General features: G+C 54.9%; 1 protein-coding gene across 5 annotated transcripts in view; it reads left to right on the top strand.

Annotated features, from left to right (window-relative positions):
* Positions 1-17316, top strand: part of ST3GAL4 (ST3 beta-galactoside alpha-2,3-sialyltransferase 4) — a 30545-nt gene extending 13229 nt beyond the window's left edge. For 4 of the 5 annotated variants that reach the window (XM_040631045.1, XM_040631050.1, XM_040631046.1 and 1 more), the window contains 10 exons: positions 9432-9507; positions 9803-9875; positions 10303-10383; positions 11021-11118; positions 11325-11385; positions 11924-12019; positions 12115-12304; positions 13026-13175; positions 16214-16357; positions 16637-17316. In XM_040631045.1, the coding sequence (XP_040486979.1) occupies positions 9432-9507; positions 9803-9875; positions 10303-10383; positions 11021-11118; positions 11325-11385; positions 11924-12019; positions 12115-12304; positions 13026-13175; positions 16214-16357; positions 16637-16723 (1056 nt within the window). In that variant the 3' untranslated portion in view covers positions 16724-17316. The remainder of the gene's footprint in view (positions 1-9431; positions 9508-9802; positions 9876-10302; positions 10384-11020; positions 11119-11324; positions 11386-11923; positions 12020-12114; positions 12305-13025; positions 13176-16213; positions 16358-16636) is intronic. The other variant, XM_040631047.1, reaches the window with a different exon arrangement.
* The last annotated feature ends 2758 nt before the right edge of the window (positions 17317-20074 follow it).

Below are 20074 nucleotides of genomic sequence, written 5' to 3'. Positions count from 1 at the left end.
AGACTGACTAAAACATACTGTTTCTTAAATGATGTTTTAATCCACCCCACATTCCAGACAGCTGCAGCTTTTGGATTCCACTTAGCACACGAAGCAGCAGTATGGCTAATAGTTGCTATTCACGGAGCGTTTCCCATGTGTCTTTTCTTCGTTATCCTGTTAACTGGTACAACGAAACTCGTGGTAGGGGCTCTTTACCTCCATTCTACAGATTGGGAGACCGAGGCTTAGGGGTGCCAAGCGGCAGAGGCAGGGTTCAGTCCCAGTGGCCAGTCCCCCACACAACTCTTGGCCAGAGGAGGCAGTTCCGTGTGACCTGCATGCCAGCGCAAACGTGGCCATCCGCGTGGGCCCTGGGCAGGTGTGGTGTGCGAGGGGTAGCTGAGAGGCCGGTTCTGCACAGGCACTGGGGCAAGTTGCCAGGGTCAGGAAGACAGTGTCACCCTGAATTGAACTGTGCCTCCACACTCAGAACGCTGACAGCCCGGGAGGAGGGGGGCCGATGCAGGAAGAGTGGAGACGTCTCAGCTCTGCCAGACTTGAGACCTTGGAGCAGTGCTCGCTGTGGCTGTCCCTCAGAGTGACCGGGGTCCTCCGCAGGCATCCCAGACGCCCTGGCCTGGTCCCCTGCTGTCCGATAGGAATGCAGTGGGAGCCAGAAATGCAAACCACCTATGTAACTTCAGATCTTATAAAATGTTAGGTTAGGGGCGCCTGGCTGGCTCAGTTGGAAGAGCACGCCACCCTTGATCTCGAGGTCATGAGTTTGAGCCCGATGTTGGGTGTAGAGATTACTTAAAGTAAATAAAATTTTATGGGCCGCCTGGGTGGCTCAGACGGTTAAGCATCTGCCTTCAGCTCAGGTCATGATCCCGGGGTCCTGGGATCCAGTCCTGCATCAGGCTCTCTGCTCAGCGGAGAGCCTGCCTCTCCCACTCCCTCTGCCCCTCCCCCTGCTCCTGAGTGCTCTCTGTCAAATGAATACATGAAATACATAAAATATTTTTAAAAAATAAATAAATACATAAAATGTTTAAAAATGTTAAGTTAGCCACATTTTTTAAAACGTAAAAATAAGAAGGTGAAATAAATTTTAGTATTTTAATCCAGTATAGCCAAAATATTACTGCAGCGTGTGATCAGTATAAATAATTTTTAGGTGATAGTTCACTTTTTTTTTGTACCAAGTGTTTGAAATCCAGGGTATGATTTCCCCTGACAACAAACCTCAGTGTAAACCAGCCACACAGCAAGGACTCCACAGTCACACGTGGCTGGGGACCACCATGTGGGACGGGGCAGGGCTGGTGCTGTCCACTGTTTTCAGAAGAGGCATCTGGAAGCCAGAGGAGGGAGGGGACTGGCCATATTGGTAGTGATCTGAGGTCCAGCCCCAACTCTGGTAGTGCTGTTAGCTTTGGCTCCCTGGGGCCAAATTCGTGGGCTCCTGGGTGGGAGGTCGGAGGAGGGAAGCCTGCCCAAAGCCCCTACCTGGGACCCTGGGGCGGGTCCACAGCCCCACCAGATTTTTCCTTTTCTTGTCCTAGCTCTGAGTCCATCGTGGTTGATTCTCTACCCTGTCACACACCTTCAGCTTTCTCACCCAGGGAATGGAATTCAGAGCCTCTGTCCCCCACCTCCCAGGCAGACACCAGAAGTATGATTTTCAAGTGGTTCCCTCTGGTGTCTTGTGACTGGCAGCTGATCAAGTGGGTGATACAGTGTTTCTATCCAGGAGGCTGCAGTGCTGGGCTGGTCCGGGTGTCTGATGGCAGGGGCGGGGGAGGGGGGCAGCCTGTGGACCCCAAGGTGGGGAACAGAGAACCTTCTGTGCTTCCGTGGGAAGCCTGTCAGGCCCCTTTCCCTCCAAGCTTGGATGGCCAGACAGACGGCCCCATCTGCCCACTCATGGGCCTTGAGGCAGTTGGCCAGTGACTCGGCCCTCTGCTCTCCCACGTGAGCTGGGGCCAAGCAGGCCTCACTTCCCAGTGCTACGGTCACACTGTGCTGCTCAGTGATGGGGGAGGGCAAAGTCTGCAGCCTGTGTCCGGCCAGGGGTGGGGCGGAGGGGATGGAGCGAGTATCAGACTCGCTGTTACTGCCTCTTCCTCTCTTGCTCCAGTGACGTCCCTGATGAATTGATCTGTTTATTAATTCAGTGAATTTGTATTGAGGGCCTACTGTGTGCCCGTCGCTCTTCTAGACATTGGTGATAACGGCACCGAACAAAACTAAACAAAAATCTTTACAAGCAGGGGCGGGGGATCAGAATTGTGGGGTGTGTATGGAATTTTTGATGGCTGGTAGCGAAGGCGAACAAAGAAATGAATGAAGAGCTATCAAGCCCCTGTCTCTCTCAGTACACAAGGAGCCCTTAGAGGGTTTTTGAGCTGAGAAGTGATGTGGGCGACTGATCTGTTCTGGAGAATTGCCATTAACTGGCCATCTCCACCCAAGAATGAGTGATTAAAGTAGGTTGTGGCCCTACATGAGCCCCGTGGCCTGTGTCATCATCTTGCCTTACCTAGCGATTGTATGAGCCGTATGAACGTCACCGTCCAGCTCGAGCGCCCTCTGGAATATTAGCCGCGGACTCTGAGCTGGGAGGAATCGCTGTGGGCCAGCTGGCACCGCTGAGATTCACCCACCTTGACAGGAGGAAACGTGACCCTGGATCCTAAGGGGAAATGTGTGTAAGCAGGTGTCGTACAGTCCCGCTCTTCGGCTGGACGGCGCAGCCACCCAAGTTCAGGGCCCAGGAGGCCTGGCTTACCAGCTGAAGGATTTGAGTCCCGTGCCAGCGTGCGATGTGATAAGTAAGCGCCGCGTTCGCCAGCATTCCTGGAAGTCTGGTGTCCAGATGGAGGGCCGTACTAATCCCGCGGCTACAGGAGCACGCATTGGAAGCGTGCTGGAGAGCTTCCAGAGGAGCCCTGGGCTACGGCAGCAGAGAGAAACTGTGTCCCACCAGGAAGCTGCCTGAGAAGGAGCACGGGAGGCTGCTCGTGGCTGTCGTAGGACTTGGATCTGATAGAGGACTGACTTCCTTTACTTGCTCCTAAAGGCAGCAGGTGGACATTCGAGGGATCGTGGCATCTAGGAAGTCATTCCTTCCCAAGGAGGGCTGTTGAGGCAGGAGGGGGTCAGGGGTCAGGCATGTGGGCTCAGGAGCTAAGCAGCCCGAGTCCCGGTCCTTGTCCTCCTCCCTAGCTCTACATCCCTAGGCAAGTGGCTGACCCTTCTTATGCACTGGGTCCCTGTCTCTACAAGGGAGGTCGTGATGGTGTTTAACTCATAGGGTTGAGATCATACTTGGACAGTCCTTCAAAGTGTCTAGCAGAGTAGTTCTCAGCGTTTGGTAATGTCTGGAGACAAGCTGGTTGTCACAACCAGGGACTGGTGTTCCTACTGGCATCTAGTGGAGAGGTCAAAGATACTGCTAAACATTCCATGGTGCACGGACAGCCCCCCACAACAGTGACTTACCTGGTCCCCAAACCAGTGGTGATGGGGTGGGGTCCTTAAGTGCACCGTACATTGTAGTAATTTACAAGGGATGTAATACACGTTTAATCTCATCTTATTACTCGTGTGTCCGATGTTTACATGCTACCTTCTGAACTTTAATAGAGTCTGAAAATATAAAGAAGGCTCCCAGACCACAGAGGTCATAGTCTCGTGGGCCAGATACAAAACACATATGAACATAACATAAAATTATATTATGTGATAAAGCATCTTGTGTAATCCAGGTACTCTGATAGACTCTTGGTATAAACAAGCCTCCAGTTTCAGAGGTCAGAAGATAGTGGGCAAGACGTGAAAAGCAGTAATTATATAATATGAAATTATATTACCTGTTAAGTGCCAGAAGCAAGTTATAAACAATATTTGGTGGGAAGAAAAACAGCGGTTGCTTAGAAATGTCGGAAAAGACTTCATAGAGGAAGAGCCCTTTGAGCTGATGCTAGAGTGAGGGTGTCCTGGGTGGGGAGGGGCTTAGGGTATCCTCCTGCTTAGGGTGGGAAGAGGGGAGGGGGAAAGGCAGCTCCTGTGGCCTGCCTGGGAAAAGGGTAGGAGGTGTGCCTTCAGCACCCGTGACCTGAGGGTGAAGGGTCCTGATTGCCACCAAGGAGCTTTGGCTTTTCATTTAAAGAATGGGGAGCAATTGAGGCAGGAGGGTGGTTTGATCCAAATTATTTCCTGGAAGCATACCATGTTGGCAGTTCCCAAGAAGGGGGTTGAATGAGGAAAGACTCAAAGAGACCAATTAGGAAGCAGGTAAATTGGGATAGGATCTAGACTAGATATGTCTCCAGAACTGGAGATGGAGGACTGTATTCTAAAATGTTTCTGAGGGGCACCTGGGTGGCTCAGTCGGTTAAGTGTCTCCCTTTGGCTCGTGATCCCAGGGTACTGGGATCGAGCCCCATGTCAGGCTCCCTGCTCAGTGGAGAGCCTGCTTCTCCCTCTCCCTCTGCCACTCCCCCCCCTTGTGCTCACTCTCTGTCTCTCCCTCTATCAAATTAATAAATAAAATCTTTTAAAAAAGATAAAGTCTTTCTGAGGCTCTAGACCATGTGGCCTTCATGCTGCATCTGCGTTTTGTTTTGTTTTATTTTGTTTTATTTTGTTTTATTTTATTTTATTTTATTTTATTTTATTTTATTTTATTTGTAATCACTACACCCAACATGGGGCTCAAACTCACAACCCCGAGATCAAGGCTTGCATGCTTCTCTGACTGAGCCAGCCAGGCGCCCCTCTGCTGGGTTTTGTAAAGCCTTACATCTCCAGTGCCTCCCACAATGCCAAGCATTCAGTAGGAGCTCAGTGAGCACTGGTTGGAATGAGGAAATGGGGTAGAAACAATCGTGTTTAGTAACTGTTTAGTAGGGGTGGCGTGAGGGGGGTGGATGTTGGAAGAATTTATGATCCTGTGGGGACCGGGGTGGAGGGGTGGAGCTGGAGACACAGGTCTAGTTTGGGATGTGTCAAGTTCGAAGAGTTAACGATCATTCAGGTAGGATGTGCTGCGGGGAGCCAGAAATACTGGGATGGGATCTGGGGAGGAACTGAACAGGGTAGGAGTAGCGGGCAGACATCTGAAAATGAATGAACTTGTCCTATAAAAACAGGCGGGAGAGCAAAGGTTCAAGGACAGATCCCTGGAGAACGCCAGCCCTTAAAGGGAGTGGGGCCAGGACAGACTGTCACCGAGGTAGGAGGGACACGGGGAGAGTCGGGACCCAGAAGCCGAGGAGGAGGCATCGGCTGACAGTATCACAGGCTTCAGAGCAGGAGGAAGAGAGAAAATAGACCTTCCTCAGGTGTGACAAGAGGCCACGGATGGCTTCTGCTGGAAGAGGAGCCGTGTCTGCATAAAATTCCGGGTGGGAGCCAGAGGTGGTGTGGGAGTGGCTGCGGCCCAGATACAGAAGTCTGAGCAGTGGAGGGAAGCGTGGACATGCAGGGGTGATGGAAGAGGAGGTAGAGGCAGAGAGGGGCTTTGTTCTGTTGGAGGGGGAGGGAGATCAAGGTCTGTTTATTAGAGAGGAGTGAAGGGGAGAGAGTGGGAAGAAACAGGGCAGAAGGGGATCCCTGGTCCCAGTGGTACTGGTGCGGGCAGCGGTGTCCAGGTGGAGGGCTTAGGAGGGAACGGGAGGGCTGGCCGAGGCTCCAGGCGGCAGCTCCAGGTTTTTCCCTCCAGAACCCAGGGACGGTGCCCACAATTACGTGACTTGCTCAAGGTCTCTGAGCCAATAAGAACGGAGCCTCTGAGTCCTCCCCCATTAGTCTTCCCAGACCTCTTCTCAGGTTCATTCAGCCTTGTCCCTAATGGGCCCCGGGGCTCCGAGGGGCCTGGCGTCACGCTGTGTCCTTGGGTGGAGCAGGTAGCTGCTGGGTTCTTGCTGTGTGTGAGGCGCGTGAGGCAGGGCGTAGGGGGCTCAGTTCCTCCCCCTGTGCCCCGGGTTCTGCCCTGCAGCAAGGGCTCAGGTCAGCGCGGGGCGCTGTGGAGTTCGGCAGAGCACCTGCGAGCGTGCGGACTCCCCTCCCGGGGTCAGCTTGGCTTGGTGTGTTCTGTGCGCAGGTCTCCCTGGCTGTTGGTGGCAGGCAGAGGCTGCCACGTGCGCGACGTGAGTGGAGCACAGTCCTGCTCTGCCCCCCAGGTACTCTCCTGGGACTGTCCCCGTGTCCTTTCATACCCAGGGGCCCGGTCAATAATGCGGGGCAGCCAGCGGCTGGGGGAAGGCTGTGGGTCGACCGGAGGCAGCAGCCACCCAAGAAGCTCGGGCTCCGGGAATGTCCGCGGCTGCTGAGCTCTGGTCTTGGCTTGGCCCAGCAAGGGGAGGAGTGGGCTGATGAAAGCCCTGATCGGGGGTCTCGGAGCAAGCTCGAAGCCAAGTCAGTCTGCCTCGCACACCATCTGGGCTCAGACCTCCCCGTGCAGGCTTTCCGGCGCTTCTCTAGCTGTCTTGTTGCTCTGCTCGGGATCTGGACTGTCAGCTGTGCTCAGCGCCCGCCGGAGGTCTCCTCCGCCCAGGAGTCACTGTCCTTCAGTGACCGTGGAGCTCGCTGTGCGTGGGGCTGGCCATCCTGGCTTCGTGTCAGGGAGGTGGGGGGTTTTTGGTTTTTGTTTTGTTTTTCACTTACGAATGCCTGGACCCTGCCTGGAACCAATGAAATGAGAATCTTGGAGAATGGGACCGAGGCAGCTGTATAGTTCTTAACTCCTCAGGTGCTGGCCTTGCGCCAGTCGCGTCACCCGTGTTGTGACCTCCTGATACAAAGGGAGCTGGTCGTGAAGACTGAGAGAGAGTGGAGGGGAGCGGCAGGTGTGGGTCATAAAGTCGGGAGATGTCCGGGCTGGACGGATGCTGGTGGGGAGCTCGGCAGCACAGGGCGTGCTCCTAGCGGGTGATGGGGCACCACCTGGGCGTTGGGTAGAATTCGTATCCGGCCTCGCCCACTGAGTCAGAAGGCACACACCGAGGTTTGAGCAGCCTGCTTAGGCCGTCGTGCGGACATCCTCATCCTCATTCTCCTTGTCCGCCTCAGTGGTTCTTAATCCTGATGGGGTGTTAGGGTCACCCGAGGGGCTCGAGCAAATGCGGTGCTGGGCCAGACCCATCAAGTCAGAATTCCCAGGTGTGGGACCCGGACGCTTGTGATTATATCTTATTTTTAAAAATTTTTAGCACCCCAGGCGATTTTCCTGTTCAGTCAAGGTCAAAAACCATCCACCTGAACCAGTGTTTCTCAGACTTACTGTGCAGATGATTCCCCAGGTGATCTTATTCAAATCAGGTTCTGATTTTGTCCGTATGGAGGGGCCTGAGATCATGCATTTCTTTCTTTTTCTTTCTCTTTTTTTCTTTCTTCTTTCTTTCTTTCTTTCTTTCTTTCTTTCTTTCTTTCTTTTTTTCTTTCTTTCAGATTTATTTATCCATTTGAGAGAGAGAGAGAGCATGAGCAGGGGGTGGGGAGGATAGAGGGAGAGATTCTCCAAGCAGACTCCCCGCTGAGTGCAGAGCCTGACGTGGGGTTTGATCTCATGACCCTGAGATCATGACCTGTGCAGGAATCAAGAGTCTGACGCTCAACCGACTGAGCCACCCAGGCGCCCCGAGGTTATGCATTTCTAATAAGGTCCCTAGTGATGCCCGTGGTGCTGATCCAATAAATATATTTTGAGCGGCAAGAATCTAGTAGGCTAACTTCCCAGTTTTACAACCAAAGAAACTGAGGGTCCGAAAGGGAGAAGTGACTGCCAAGTTAACCCGAAGTGCTATTCATTCAGTACTTGCTGAGCACTGGCTCTGTGCTGGGCAGTGTGCTGGGTGCTGGGAACACGACAGACCTCATTGCTACCCTCACAGAGCTCATATTCCAGAGGGGAAGGCATTCAGAAAGCAAGCAAGTAACTAAGCTCATTATAGATTGGGAGAAGTCTGGACCGTGCCGGGGTAAGGAATGAATTGGCAGTGGCTGTAGGGAGGTATGGAAGAAGGCATGCCACTTTCAGAGGAGTGATCAGGGAAGTTACTAGAACCATCACTTTCATTGGCTGTCTTCTAACTACAAATCCAGAGCTTTCTTTACTGGATAGGGTCATCCTCTATTCCTACTGGGGTTTGGGGATGGGTGTTCCTGACTGTCCTGAGGATGTCTGGCTCTGGTCCCCACCTCTCATCCCTCCCCTTGCCAAGACTCTCATTCTTTGGTGTTTGTGGACTCAGAGTGGAGCCTGGGGGCAGAACATCGACTCGGTGATAGGACAGTGTTCAGGATAATTGATTTATGGTTTGTAACAAAAACCAGCTCTCATCCTGGTGCTGTCTCCTGCCCTGAAGAAATCATTTGAGGTTTTCCAGGTCTCCCTGAGAGAGCACAAACACTAGAGCTGCCCTCCCTTTCCAGGTGGGTCGTAAGATTCACCTGGGCTGCTTGTGAAAATGCCTGTCCCAGGTCCCACCCTGTCTCATTTAGCAGTCCCCGGGAAAAGCCCTGGAATCTGGGTTTTCAGGAAGCGGCCCAGGGTAATTCTTCTGATTCAGGTGACTGGGGAACACTGTGTGGATGACAAAAATGGTACCTGGCATCCCACGTCTCTTGTTGTGGCTGTGCAAGCTGCCTAAATTCCTTCCCCCGTGACTCTGCAGTGTGGCCCTGGCTGAGTTTGTGTGCATATAGCAGCTGACCCCGTTCCAGAGCCCTGTCCTTGCCATGCCAGCTTTGCCCTTACCCCAAAGGGCCTCCCATTTCCTCTGACCAACCAGACCCTCCCCCACCCGGCACTCCCATTCAAACACTTGCCTTCACGGAGCTTTCCCCCAGCACTGAGAGGATGAGGGCTTGGACACTGTTTGCATTTAGTCAGAGTCTAGAAGAACTGGAGGACCCTCGCCCACCCTCGCCCCCGTGCCTGGCCTGAGTGGATGCGTTTGGCTGGAGTAGTGAGAGGCTGAGGATGGAGAGGTGGGTGGTAGCCAGGACTAAGGGACTGCTTCGGATGGTGGAGAAGAGGTAAACATAGGCTGCCTCCAGTACCAATCACAGCATTCTACGGTTCACTTCCATGTAAAAAGTGGGTTGAGGTTCCTGTCTGCTTCCTGGAGCTGGCCCTTCCCAGGTCATACTGAGGAAGGGGACAGAGAAACCACGCCAGGGAAGCTGGAGTAGTCCAGTCTGGCGTGGGACCTCATCTTTGAGGAGTGGGACTCGGGTTCCCTTCCTGTAGCACAGGCCCCACCTGGACCCCTGATGCCGCCTTTGAGGGCTGACGAGGATGTCCGCTGTCTGGATGGCCACCCCGGAAGCAGCTCTGTGCTTCTGGAGAAGGGAAGGCGGGCTGTGGGTGTGTCCTGCTCCAGGATCTAGGTAGGACGTTTGCAGAGCTGACCACATACCAGTGACTCCTAACCTCCTAGGTGGCCCGAGGCAGCCGGGATGACAGCTCTCCCCAGGAACCCTGCTACCCGCTGAGAAACATGATAAGCAAGTCCCGTGAGTGTTGTCCAAGGATTCCCCCTCCCTGAAGGATGGGCCCCCAGAAGCAGCATCGGGGCCCCCTGGGGGCTGTACAGGGACAGGCAGATAGCCGGCGGGGGGGGGGCCTCTCTTCATCTTGAAGGACAGTAGAAACCCAGGCCCAAGCCCGGTGCTGGAAAACTACAGCCAGGCGAGGGTCCGGGACCGGGTCTGCTTGAGTTGGAGGCTGCAGGGGCCCACAACAGGGTCGGTGCACTGGGGCTCTCCCCGCCGTCCCTGCCTCTAGCTCCTCTGTGTATGTGCCCCGCAGGCTGGAAGCTGCTGGCCATGTTGGCTCTGGTCCTGGTCGTCACGGTGTGGTATTCCATCTCCCGAGAAGACAGGTACATTGAGCTGTGAGGCCAGCTTCCATGTCTTTCCAGCAGTTCTCAGGAGTGGGCTCAGGGATGGAGTGTCATGGGGCGGCAGACCCAGTGGGGCCAGGAGGGTTCAGAGGGCCAGGGTATGACCCCTCCCTTCAGCTGTTAGCATGAAATCCTTCCAGGAGCGTAGGTAGTGGGTTTGGGGGGTAGGGTCTGTGAGGAATCCCCAGGCCCCTCACCCACGTTGCTCCGGAGAAGGGAGAGCTGGAGGCTCTGCCATGAGTTGGTCTCAGAGCCAACTTGGCTTGAGATGATTCTACCCTGCACATCACTCTCTGGGACCTTGGGACCTGTGTCACGGGAGAAGGTTGAGGCTGCCTGGGACGCTGGCCCCTGGGCCCGAGAGGTCTGACTGGAGCTCCTGCCTCCTCCCCTTTTCTGTCTCTAGTTTTTATTTTCCTATCCCAGAGAAGAAGGAGCCGTGCTTCCAGGGTGAGGCAGAGAGGAAGGCCTCTAAGCTGTTTGGCAAGTAAGTACTTGAGGCTGTGGTGGGGCAGGGCCTGCGGGCCGAGCATGGGGCGGGTGGATGGAGAGTTTCACAGGGGTGGGGCTTCAGTGCGGGCTTAGATGGAGGGGAACATGTCAGTGGACGTGGGTTAGGGGAGCCTGTGAGTGAGGAGAGGCCCTTGAACATATGCGTGTGTGTGTGTGTGTGTGTGTGTGTGTGTGTGTAATAACTATATTATTATATGCAATATTATACAGTATATAAATATAATTTATATACTGAGTTGGAGGTTGCAGGGACCCAAAATAGTATATATTATAATTCATTATTTTATATATTATAAACAATATATTTATTATATATAAAGTTATATATTATATTTTATATATTATTTATTTTATTATATCTTATAAATATATTAATATATATTTAAATATGTAAATATATTCTGTATAATATATTACATTATTATATTATTAAAATATATAGTTATATATATTATATTAATATGTAATATATAATAATTATATACAATATTATATTATATTATATTATATTATATTATATACTATTAGTCACGGGCCTGACCTGACCCTGATTCTGGCTTCTTCAAGATTAATCCCTTTCTCATCCCTGCCCTGCTCTCACCTCTGTGCAGCTACTCCCGAGATCAGCCCATCTTCCTGCAGCTGAAGGATTATTTCTGGGTCAAGACACCGTCCGCCTATGAGCTGCCCTACGGGACCAAGGGGAGTGGTAAGAGCTGCCGGGTAAATGGGGATGGCGGGCTCCCCTCGGCCACACTGCTTCTTGTTATTTGCTGCCCATGGTCCCAGTGCCCACGTTCTGAGCCAGGCTCCGATGGGGAGGTCAGGGGAGGAGGGGGCAGCAGAGGGAGAGTTGGCAGCCTTTGGAAAGCTAGCTGTTGCCATCAGCCCCTCCCAATCCACGTCTTTTTGTAGAAGACCTGCTCCTCCGGGTTCTAGCCATCACCAGCTACTCCATTCCAGAGAGCATCCAGAGGTAAGGAGACAGTCCCTGCCCTGAGTCCGAGTGCCCTCCCCTTCCTGCCCCCATGCGACAGTCATGGGCTAGCACCTCCCAGCGAGCCTTCCTATCTCTGGTCCCCCGTGGCCAATTTGACCCTTCTTCGCAGCCTGCCTGTCTCCGGGGGAGGCAGGGACGCCAGTGTCCACGGCAACTGAGCCCGGGCATCCGGGTGCCGTAGCAGGCAGCGTATCGCCGTGGCAACAGGCAGGCCTGGGCAGCAGGCGACGGGGCTTCGAAATGGGGCTTCTTATTAGTCCGCACCAGGAGCCCTCCCTCCTCTCCTCCTCCGTCTTCTGCGCTCTGCTCAGTCTCCTCTCCCGCTAAGGGCCAGGGCTGTGGAGTCAGCAGGACCGTAAGCGGGACTCCCCGGAGAAGCCTGGTCCGTGGGGATCAGGGGCTGAGGCAGCCCGGGAAGGACCCCCGAGCTGGGCCCCGGGCAGACCCCGGGCAGGGGTTAAGCGGAGCAGGAGCAGGGGTCACTCCGGGGCTGAGCACCCTCTTCCCACGGCAGTCTCAAGTGTCGCCGCTGCGTGGTGGTGGGGAACGGGCACCGGCTGCGCAACAGCTCGCTGGGCGATGCCATCAACAAGTACGACGTGGTCATCAGGTCTGTAGGACGGGCTCTCGTCCCTTCTGTTTGTGAGTGACTGTCGAGGGCCCGTGGGGCTCTGGGTGACGGGCATCCTCCTCCCTGCCTTGCAGATTGAACAACGCACCCGTGGCTGGCTACGAGGGCGACGTGGGCTCCAAGACCACCATGCGTCTCTTCTACCCCGAGTCAGCCCACTTCAACCCCAAAGTGGAGAACAACCCAGATACACTCCTCGTCCTGGTAGCTTTCAAGGCAATGGACTTCCACTGGATTGAGACCATCCTGAGTGATAAGAAGAGGGTGAGCGGGGACACGGGGAGGCGAGGGGTCACGGCTCAGGGATGGGACCCTGCCTGTCTCAGGACCTCACGCTCCACAATGTCTGTCCTGTGGTCCTAAAGAGTCCGTGAGGGGAAGTCGTGAACTCCATGTTCTGTGGGACTTCTGAGAAGCCTGCAGGAGTCAGGTGGCGCCCCAAGCTTGAGGCTGCTGGGGCCAGGGAAGCTGCTGGAATATGTGTTTGCCAGTGAGAAACCTGGGAGCAGAGGAGCTGGTCAGTAGACATCTCCAGGCAGGGGGTAGGTTAGAACAAGGGATCTGTCCTTCTGGGTGTTGTCCACCGTCTTTTTCTCATCCAGTCAGATGCCGACTGGTCCCATGTAGCATTTTTGCCAAGTGTTTAGACAGCCCCACACTTAGGCCCCTTCTATCTGTCTGAATATCCTTGGAAGTGGGCAGTAGTTGGACCCCATACTCTACACAGCATGTCCCCTGCCCCCCCCTCCCCCGAGCAGGGCCCTCCCACCTCTCTCTCCCCACTCCTCTCTGTTCGTCCTTCCCCTTTTGGGTGCGGGCCTAGCCTCCACCTCCCTCCCCTCTCACCCCACATTCTTGGGAGGGGGCTCTGCCATCACGTGGACCCCATCTGCTGACCACCAGGCTCTCAAGGACCACCAGGCTGGACTTGAGAAACAGGTCTTCGCACACCCTCATCTCTCCCTTCCAATCCTGTGCCCCGCAGGTGCGAAAGGGCTTCTGGAAGCAGCCTCCCCTCATCTGGGACGTCAACCCCAGGCAGGTTCGGATTCTCAACCCTTTCTTCATGGAGATAGCAGCTGACAAACTGCTGAGCCTTCCAATGCAGCAGCCTCGCAAGATTAAGCAGGTGCAGGTGATGGTGGGGCGCGGGCGGCCGGGAAGCCCGAGGGCCGGGGTGGGCCATTTCTAGAGGCTTCGGAAGCCCTGGAGGACCCCAGGAGAAGGGAAAGGAACAACCGAGACAGCAGTTTGCGTTTGAACAGCCCCTGGGACAGCCTCCTGCCCACACCTCTGTATTCAGTCCGGTGTGTTTGGCTGCCGGAAGGGAGAGTGTGGACTTTGGAGAACCGTGGGGGCATCTGCCGAGCAGGAAGTTAGGGGAGGGTTTTTATAGGGTTTGGGGCCGGAGTTAGAGGCCTTGGCAGGTGCTGGTCGGGATTTATAAGGTAAGGAGTTGCTGGAACAGTCTGTGGCCTTGACTTGAGAATGACTGGAGTCCGTGCAGTTGCTGTTAGGTCACTTTATCTGTGCTCTTATCTTGGAACGGCCTCGCCGGAATGAGCTAAAGGTGCTCGAGCTTCAGTTTGTCTTGTGGGTCCTGCTTTGGCGTGATAGGTCCGTGCTGGGGGTCATGGTACAGTTTTGCAAATTATGGTTTTCGTTTCAGCTGGTGGGCTTTAGCCGCCAGCTCGTACCTTCCCAAGGACGTCCACACGTGCCTTCTGAGCCCCCAGAGAGGCCGTGGGGGATAGTTGTCAGAGGTAACTAGTAAACATAGCTGGAGCTCGGCTGTCCTGCTTACTCTGTGGCCTCGGGCAGACCGGCCACTTGGAGCCGTGCTTTTTCTTATCTGTATGGTGGGGATAGTATTAGTACTGACCTTTTAAGGCCCTTGTAGGATTTAAAAACATAATTATATAAAACGCCTATGGCAGAGATTGGTACACAGTGGATGCTCACTGTATTTGCCAAATCGTGCATCAAGAATTTTATTCTTCACTGAATATCTCCTCTGATTCAGCTTCATACGTTGAATGCCTCCTTTTGTGGCCATTCAGTCCCAGGCCCCCCATTTGCACGCTTGGGGAGTAAGACATGCACCTTGCCCTGAGGACACTCAGTCTAGCAGAGTAAACATACAGGTTGCAACACGGAGTGGCAGAATGCCTCGTAGAGAGTTGTTCCAGATGCTGTAGGAGCTGGGAGGAGGGGCAGACCTCTGCGTGGGGCTGGCTGGGAGCCCACCACCTCGCCCGCCACAGAGGAGGTGGTCTTGGAGTTGGGCCTTTAAGGGGTCATGGGGCCCATCTAGCAGAGACTTTGGGAAAAGATATTTCCTTTGGCAAGACCAACCAGCAACTCCAGCACTGAGTTCTAGTGCACGTGAAGTTGAGGGGAGCAGTGAGGAGGAGTTTTATGTTCCCGATGGGGTGTGCAGCAGAGGGGGAAGGACCAGAACCCAGCTTCTGGCTGTGGGAGGGGAAAAGGAGGCCATGCCCTTGATGTAGTAGTTTCTCATTGCTGCCTGATTAACAAATCACCACAGCTGAGTGGCTTAAAGCAACACCTGTTGATGGACTCATAGTTCTGGCGGTCAGAAGTCCAGCTGGGCATGGCTGAATTCTTATCTGGAGGCTAGAGTGGGGTGGGGGGACACGCTTCCAGGGTCCTTCTTGTCAGAGGGATTCAGTCCCTTGTGGTTCCAGGACTGAGGTCCCATTTCCTTTGCTGGCTTTCAGCCTTGATACCCTCAGCTCTTAGAGATTGTGTGTGTTCCTTAAGATATAACCCTCTCCACCTTCCAGCCAGCAATGACATGATAAATCCTTCTAGCCCTTCCCACCCCTGACTTCCTCCATTGCTGACCTCTAGACCCAGATGCAAAAGCTCAGGTAATGAGCCCACCAGGATGATCTCTCTCTTATGGCCAATGGCACCCATAGGGCAATAGAATATAATGTAATATGTCTCAGATTTGTAGGTTCCACATGCACTCAAGGGTCACTGGGGGTGAGCTTAGGGACCTCCTGCTACACCATTTATTTTACAGGTGAAGTTGAGAGATTTATCACAATTCTAGGTTTCCAGCTTAGACAGCTGGCTGGGTGGTAACATGCTTAATGAATACAGGAAAGACAGGGGGAGAGGAGAGTCTGGCAGGTTTCAGGAGCCCGTGACCAGGCAGAGCTGGCTGGTAGGCCATGGAAATGTGGTTCGGCAGAGGTGTGAACTGGATACGATAACGTGGTGGTCAAAGCAACAGGAGGGAAACAGAAGGCCCCGGCAGAAAGGGACAGATGAAATGACAGGATTGCTCAGAAGGGACACGGGAAAAACCTGGGCTGACAAGGTCCAGGGAATGGGCAGCCAAAGCAGTCAGGCTGGCAGGTTGTTGGAGCTGATGAAGGCCAGGTTTGTGAGGTTAGAGTATTAGGTTGCCCAACCCCTCGGATGAATTAGGGATGGAGAAAGTAGGTCTCCTCCTTCCCCCATAGCAGCCCATATGGGGGGTGGGAAAAGTATTGCTATTCCCATTTTACGGAAGGGGAGAGCCCACTCTCATAAGCCCGTGAGTGAGAGAGCCCCCCAGGTTTTCTGAAAGAGGTAAGGTTTTCCAAGGCAGAGAGCCGAACCTTTCCACTCCTTGAGTGAAGAGTCGTAAGCCTCAGTTTCCCCATCTGTAAAATGGGGCCCATGAGAGTGTCTACCTCAAAGTGTTTTTGTGAAGACCGGATGCACTCACGTATTATACGGGGTAAAATACTTAACGTAGCGTCTGGCACACGGTCAGTGCTCAAAAGGTAACAGGTGATGATGATTATTACCGTTGTCATTATCGTCATCCTGATTGCCATCTTCATGCCTCAAGGTGAGATGTGTTGGGCTATCCTACCCAGTCTGGTAGCCCCCAGCTACCTGAGGCTATTTAAATTTAAGTTTAAGTTTATTAAATTAATTACGTATGAAATTAAAGTAAAAGACTCGGTTCTCGTGCCACTGCACCGGCCCCACGCCCGTGCCCAGGAGCCGCATGTGCCAGTGACTGCGGGGTAGACCGCACGGGGGAAGAACATGTCCGGGAAAGACGGAGTCTGTTGCACGGGGCTGGCCTGGAAGGCGGTGACGGGAGCAGGGCTCCCTCTAATACCTTGCCCACCCCTTGTCCCTCAGAAGCCCACCACAGGCCTGCTGGCCATCACGCTGGCACTCCACCTCTGTGACCTGGTGCATATCGCCGGCTTTGGCTACCCAGACGCCCACAACAGGAAGCAGACCATCCACTACTATGAACAGATCACGCTCAAGTCCATGGCGGTAAGTGGCTGGGGCGGAGCTGGGGACACTGGGTGAGTGAGAGTGGCGCCGGGGGCCCAGAGGCGGCTCGTGGTGAGGTCGCTCAGAGTGTCAGAACTGGAACGCAGACCCCTGGACTCCTGGCCTGAGCCCTCTGGATCTGGCCACACAGGTCCTGTCTTCCTTCTGGGAGCCAGCCCAGGGAAGGGAGCTCCCAGAAGTGCGGGGCTGTGGGGAGCACCGGAGAGACCTTCTTGGGCCGGGGAGGTCCCTCAGTTTGCTTCTTGGCTCTCTCCACAGGGGTCCGGCCACAATGTCTCCCAGGAGGCCCTGGCCATCAAGCGGATGCTGGAGATCGGAGCGGTTAAGAACCTCACGTTCTTCTGACTGAGGCAGGAGCTGTACCCATCGGTCTGCCCGCTCTGCTGCCTGAGCGACCCCATCCGTGGCTGTGGGGGTGCCCGGGGCCCGCGTGACCTGCTTGGACTCCCCCTCCCCTGTGTGGAGAGGGGTCCTAGTACTGGCCGGGCCTGAGACGGGGCCGTGCCCCTGGCTGCTCTCATGGCGGCCGGATCCGGTCGGGGTGAAGGCCCGGGGTGGCGGGAGGCCGGCCGAGGCGCGGGGGCCGTGCCGGGGCACCCCCTCTCCACCAGCGCCGGGAGCTTATTTATGGGCTATTTAATTAAAGGGTAGGACTGTGCCACGGGCTGGTCCCATGGCATCGAAAAAGGGGGCAAATTACAGTGTTCTGCCCACTTTTGATAAAAACACAAAAGTGCTGGGCCCACTACAGCCTAGACCCAGAGCAGGCCTCCCAGGAGGGCAGGGGCGTCTGGAGCCAGTGGGTGCCCTCCAGAGAAGAGCTGCTCCCTCCCAGCAGGCATGGGAAGAGCACCGGGATGGGGGTTCCACGGAGAATGGGACCTCATCTAGAAGACAGGTTTGAAACCTAACATTAAACTATTTTTCCTAAAATGGGAGCAGTTGTGATACCCTGTCTCCTTCAGGTTGGGGGGGACGTGGAGGGGACAAGTGGGTCACAGCAGTGGACCCCCTCTCCCAGCACTAGACGGGCTTGTTAGAGACCAGCAGCATCTCCGGGACCCAGTGGGACCCAGTGGGACCCAGAGGAGGCCATGGTCATTCAGGAAATAATTACTAGGTTCAGTGCTTGTTGCCAGGTCATTCATCGTCACCCTGGTGGAGCAGGCAAGCAGGTGGCACCCAGAGCAGGCTGTCTGCTGGACACCCAGCCTGCCGTTCTACATCCTGGTTCACTTCCCAGAGGTAGGGAGAGGCAGGAGGATGCCAGATGGGCGTGGCAGAACTGTCTCCTCCTCTCCCCGCTCCCTCTCTTTCCCTCTCCAGCCTTTCCTTTCTAAAACCTCATGCTGGGAGGTGTGCGTTTGAGGACAGGGGTGGAGTAAGAGAAAGGAAGCCAAGTTTCCTTTCTCAGATTAAGTGGGAATCATAAAATGGAGTTTACAGAAGGTCCTACCCAGTGGCCCAGGCTGCCAGGATTGGGTTGGGCAGGGTTTGGGCCACGTCTGGGGGATTTGGCAAGGCCTCTCCAGCCAGTTGCCGTGCCAGGGGACAAAATGCTGTTTTCCCTGGGTTTCTAGAATTATGAGAGCCCTGCCATTTGCCTGTATCTCCCCGCTTTGTTCTCCATCTTCCCAGGCTCTGCTTAGCTGCCAACTGGGCATCTTGCCACCCCCACAGCTGTTTCTTTACATCTGGAGCCAGGAGGCAGAGCTGGAACTCCCCCATAGGGAATGGGACTCACAGCTGTGTTCCTGGCTTTCTCGGAAAGAGTTGCAGCCTTGAGGTTTTGAGACAGCGAGACTGGGACAGGACAGATAAAGAGGGGCAGAGATCTGGGAGAAGCAGAGGAGGACGACACACTTCTGGACCGAGTGTTCGAGTAGCCTTGAGAATACCCAAGCTCATGCCACAGAACGGTCCTGAGGACCATTACTGGGAGAATTGCCTGCTCTCTCAGAAGCCTGGTGGCTTTACTTTGCTAGCTGTCTCTCCCCAGAGGAGAGGGGGAGTCCGAAAGCAAATAGGGCCCCGGCCTGTGTAGCCCCTAGCCCTCTCCCCTCTACAGGGGCAAGCTTTGTCTCCCAGGCTTTGACCTGGGTGGTGGTGGGGGGATGGGGGACGACTTGTTGACTTCACAGGGGTGTATGAACGTGTGCAGGGATCTTAGCTCTGCTTCTCCCTGAGGCTTCCCCAGCAGCTTCTCGTGAGAGTATGCAAGGGAGTGTCCATTTCCCCATCCAGGGCCATTGAAAGTGGCTGTCAGCACATATGATCCAGCTGTCCTGGACGGGGGCCACTGCCTCTTACTGAACACGCCTAAACTTGAGCCAGAATCCAGCACACAGGGATGGGTCAGACCCTCCCCCTAATCTCCACACACATGCGTGTAGACACGGGAGCATATTACATTCTTGTTGGGTTATGCCTCTGATGCCAGATGCAGAGAGTTTCACGATTACATACTGATAAGGGTGTATATGGGGAGGGAGCATATATATCTAGACTGGCCATTGTTCCCTTGGGTGGGCTCAGCTCTCTCCAGAGTGCCCCAGCGCCAACACAGTCGCAGACTGAGTCAGTACTGGCCCAAGGTCAGAGCGGGGAGTAGAGCTTTGATTTCGATGGGGCTCTTTGGTGTTCTGAGAAAGGGCCTGTCATTCTTCAGTTAGCTCAACCAATGGGAATGAACTGTCTCCCGGTCCGCCTGGTACTGATTAAACAAACATGCCCTGAAAATGAGGCAGGAAGGGAAGTAGGGAACACTGTGGGAAAGCACTTGAGTTCAAGTCTACACATCAGCGTTCTACACCGGGCTCTGCCACTTCATTCTGTATGACCGTCGTGGGCCAGTCATTTCTCCAGGTCTATGCTCCAAATCCCACGTTCATGGAGACGAGAGGGTCGCCCAGCCAATGAGGACCACTTACACAACTATCTGGGGGTGATTTAAGAATGCATTCCTGGGTCTTATCCAGGCCGCTGGGGAGGAAGCCCAGGAATCTGGAATTTTAACAAGCACCCAGAACCACCGCTCCAGCAGTCTAGACTCCAGGATGAGCTCACCGCCCCTTTCAACTCCGCAGTCGGCGCGCACCGCCCAGTCTAATCCCTGGTGTCCTTGAGCGGTGTTAATTAGGCGCACGCGCGCTTCTCTCCCGCGGGCGGTGGGCCACGCAGCAGCCTAGACGCTCCGCCTGCCCCGCCCCCAGCGGCGGTGGCGGAGGTCGGGGCGCGCATGCGTCGCGGGCGCGGGAGCGGGCGCGGGCTCGGGGCTGGCGCTTGCCCCTGTGGGAACCGGGTGGGGACGGGCGGTGACCTCCTGCAGTCCGCCCCGGAGTTCTCTCGGGGCGCTGACCCCAGCGCCCCGCCTCGTTCGAGGTCGGCGCCTCCCTGGCAACCGGCTCAGGGCCTGGCGACCGCTGCAGAAGGAGGCCGGGGCGGGGGCGGGGGGGGGTGTCTGCGCCCTTCTACCCCGGTTTGCTCAGGCCCTGTATAGACCAGGGCTCCTCTGCCTCCCGCTGGGCCTCCTTCACGTGACCTACGTTGACTTCACCGCAGAGGCCTGGGGGGAAACAGACTTGGACTGCGAGGGAGCCGAAGAGATCTCCATCCAGTGTGGACTCTAGAAGTCCAGCCCTGCTCCACAGAGGGGGAAACTGAGGCCCGGAGAACTGAAGAGCCCCCCCCCCCCCC

The sequence above is a fragment of the Ursus maritimus genome, unplaced genomic scaffold (genome assembly GCF_017311325.1).
Source record: "Ursus maritimus isolate PB19 unplaced genomic scaffold, ASM1731132v1 scaffold_16, whole genome shotgun sequence".
NCBI classification, from domain to species: Eukaryota; Metazoa; Chordata; class Mammalia; order Carnivora; family Ursidae; genus Ursus; species Ursus maritimus.
This window is presented reverse-complemented; position numbering and strand designations above follow the sequence as displayed.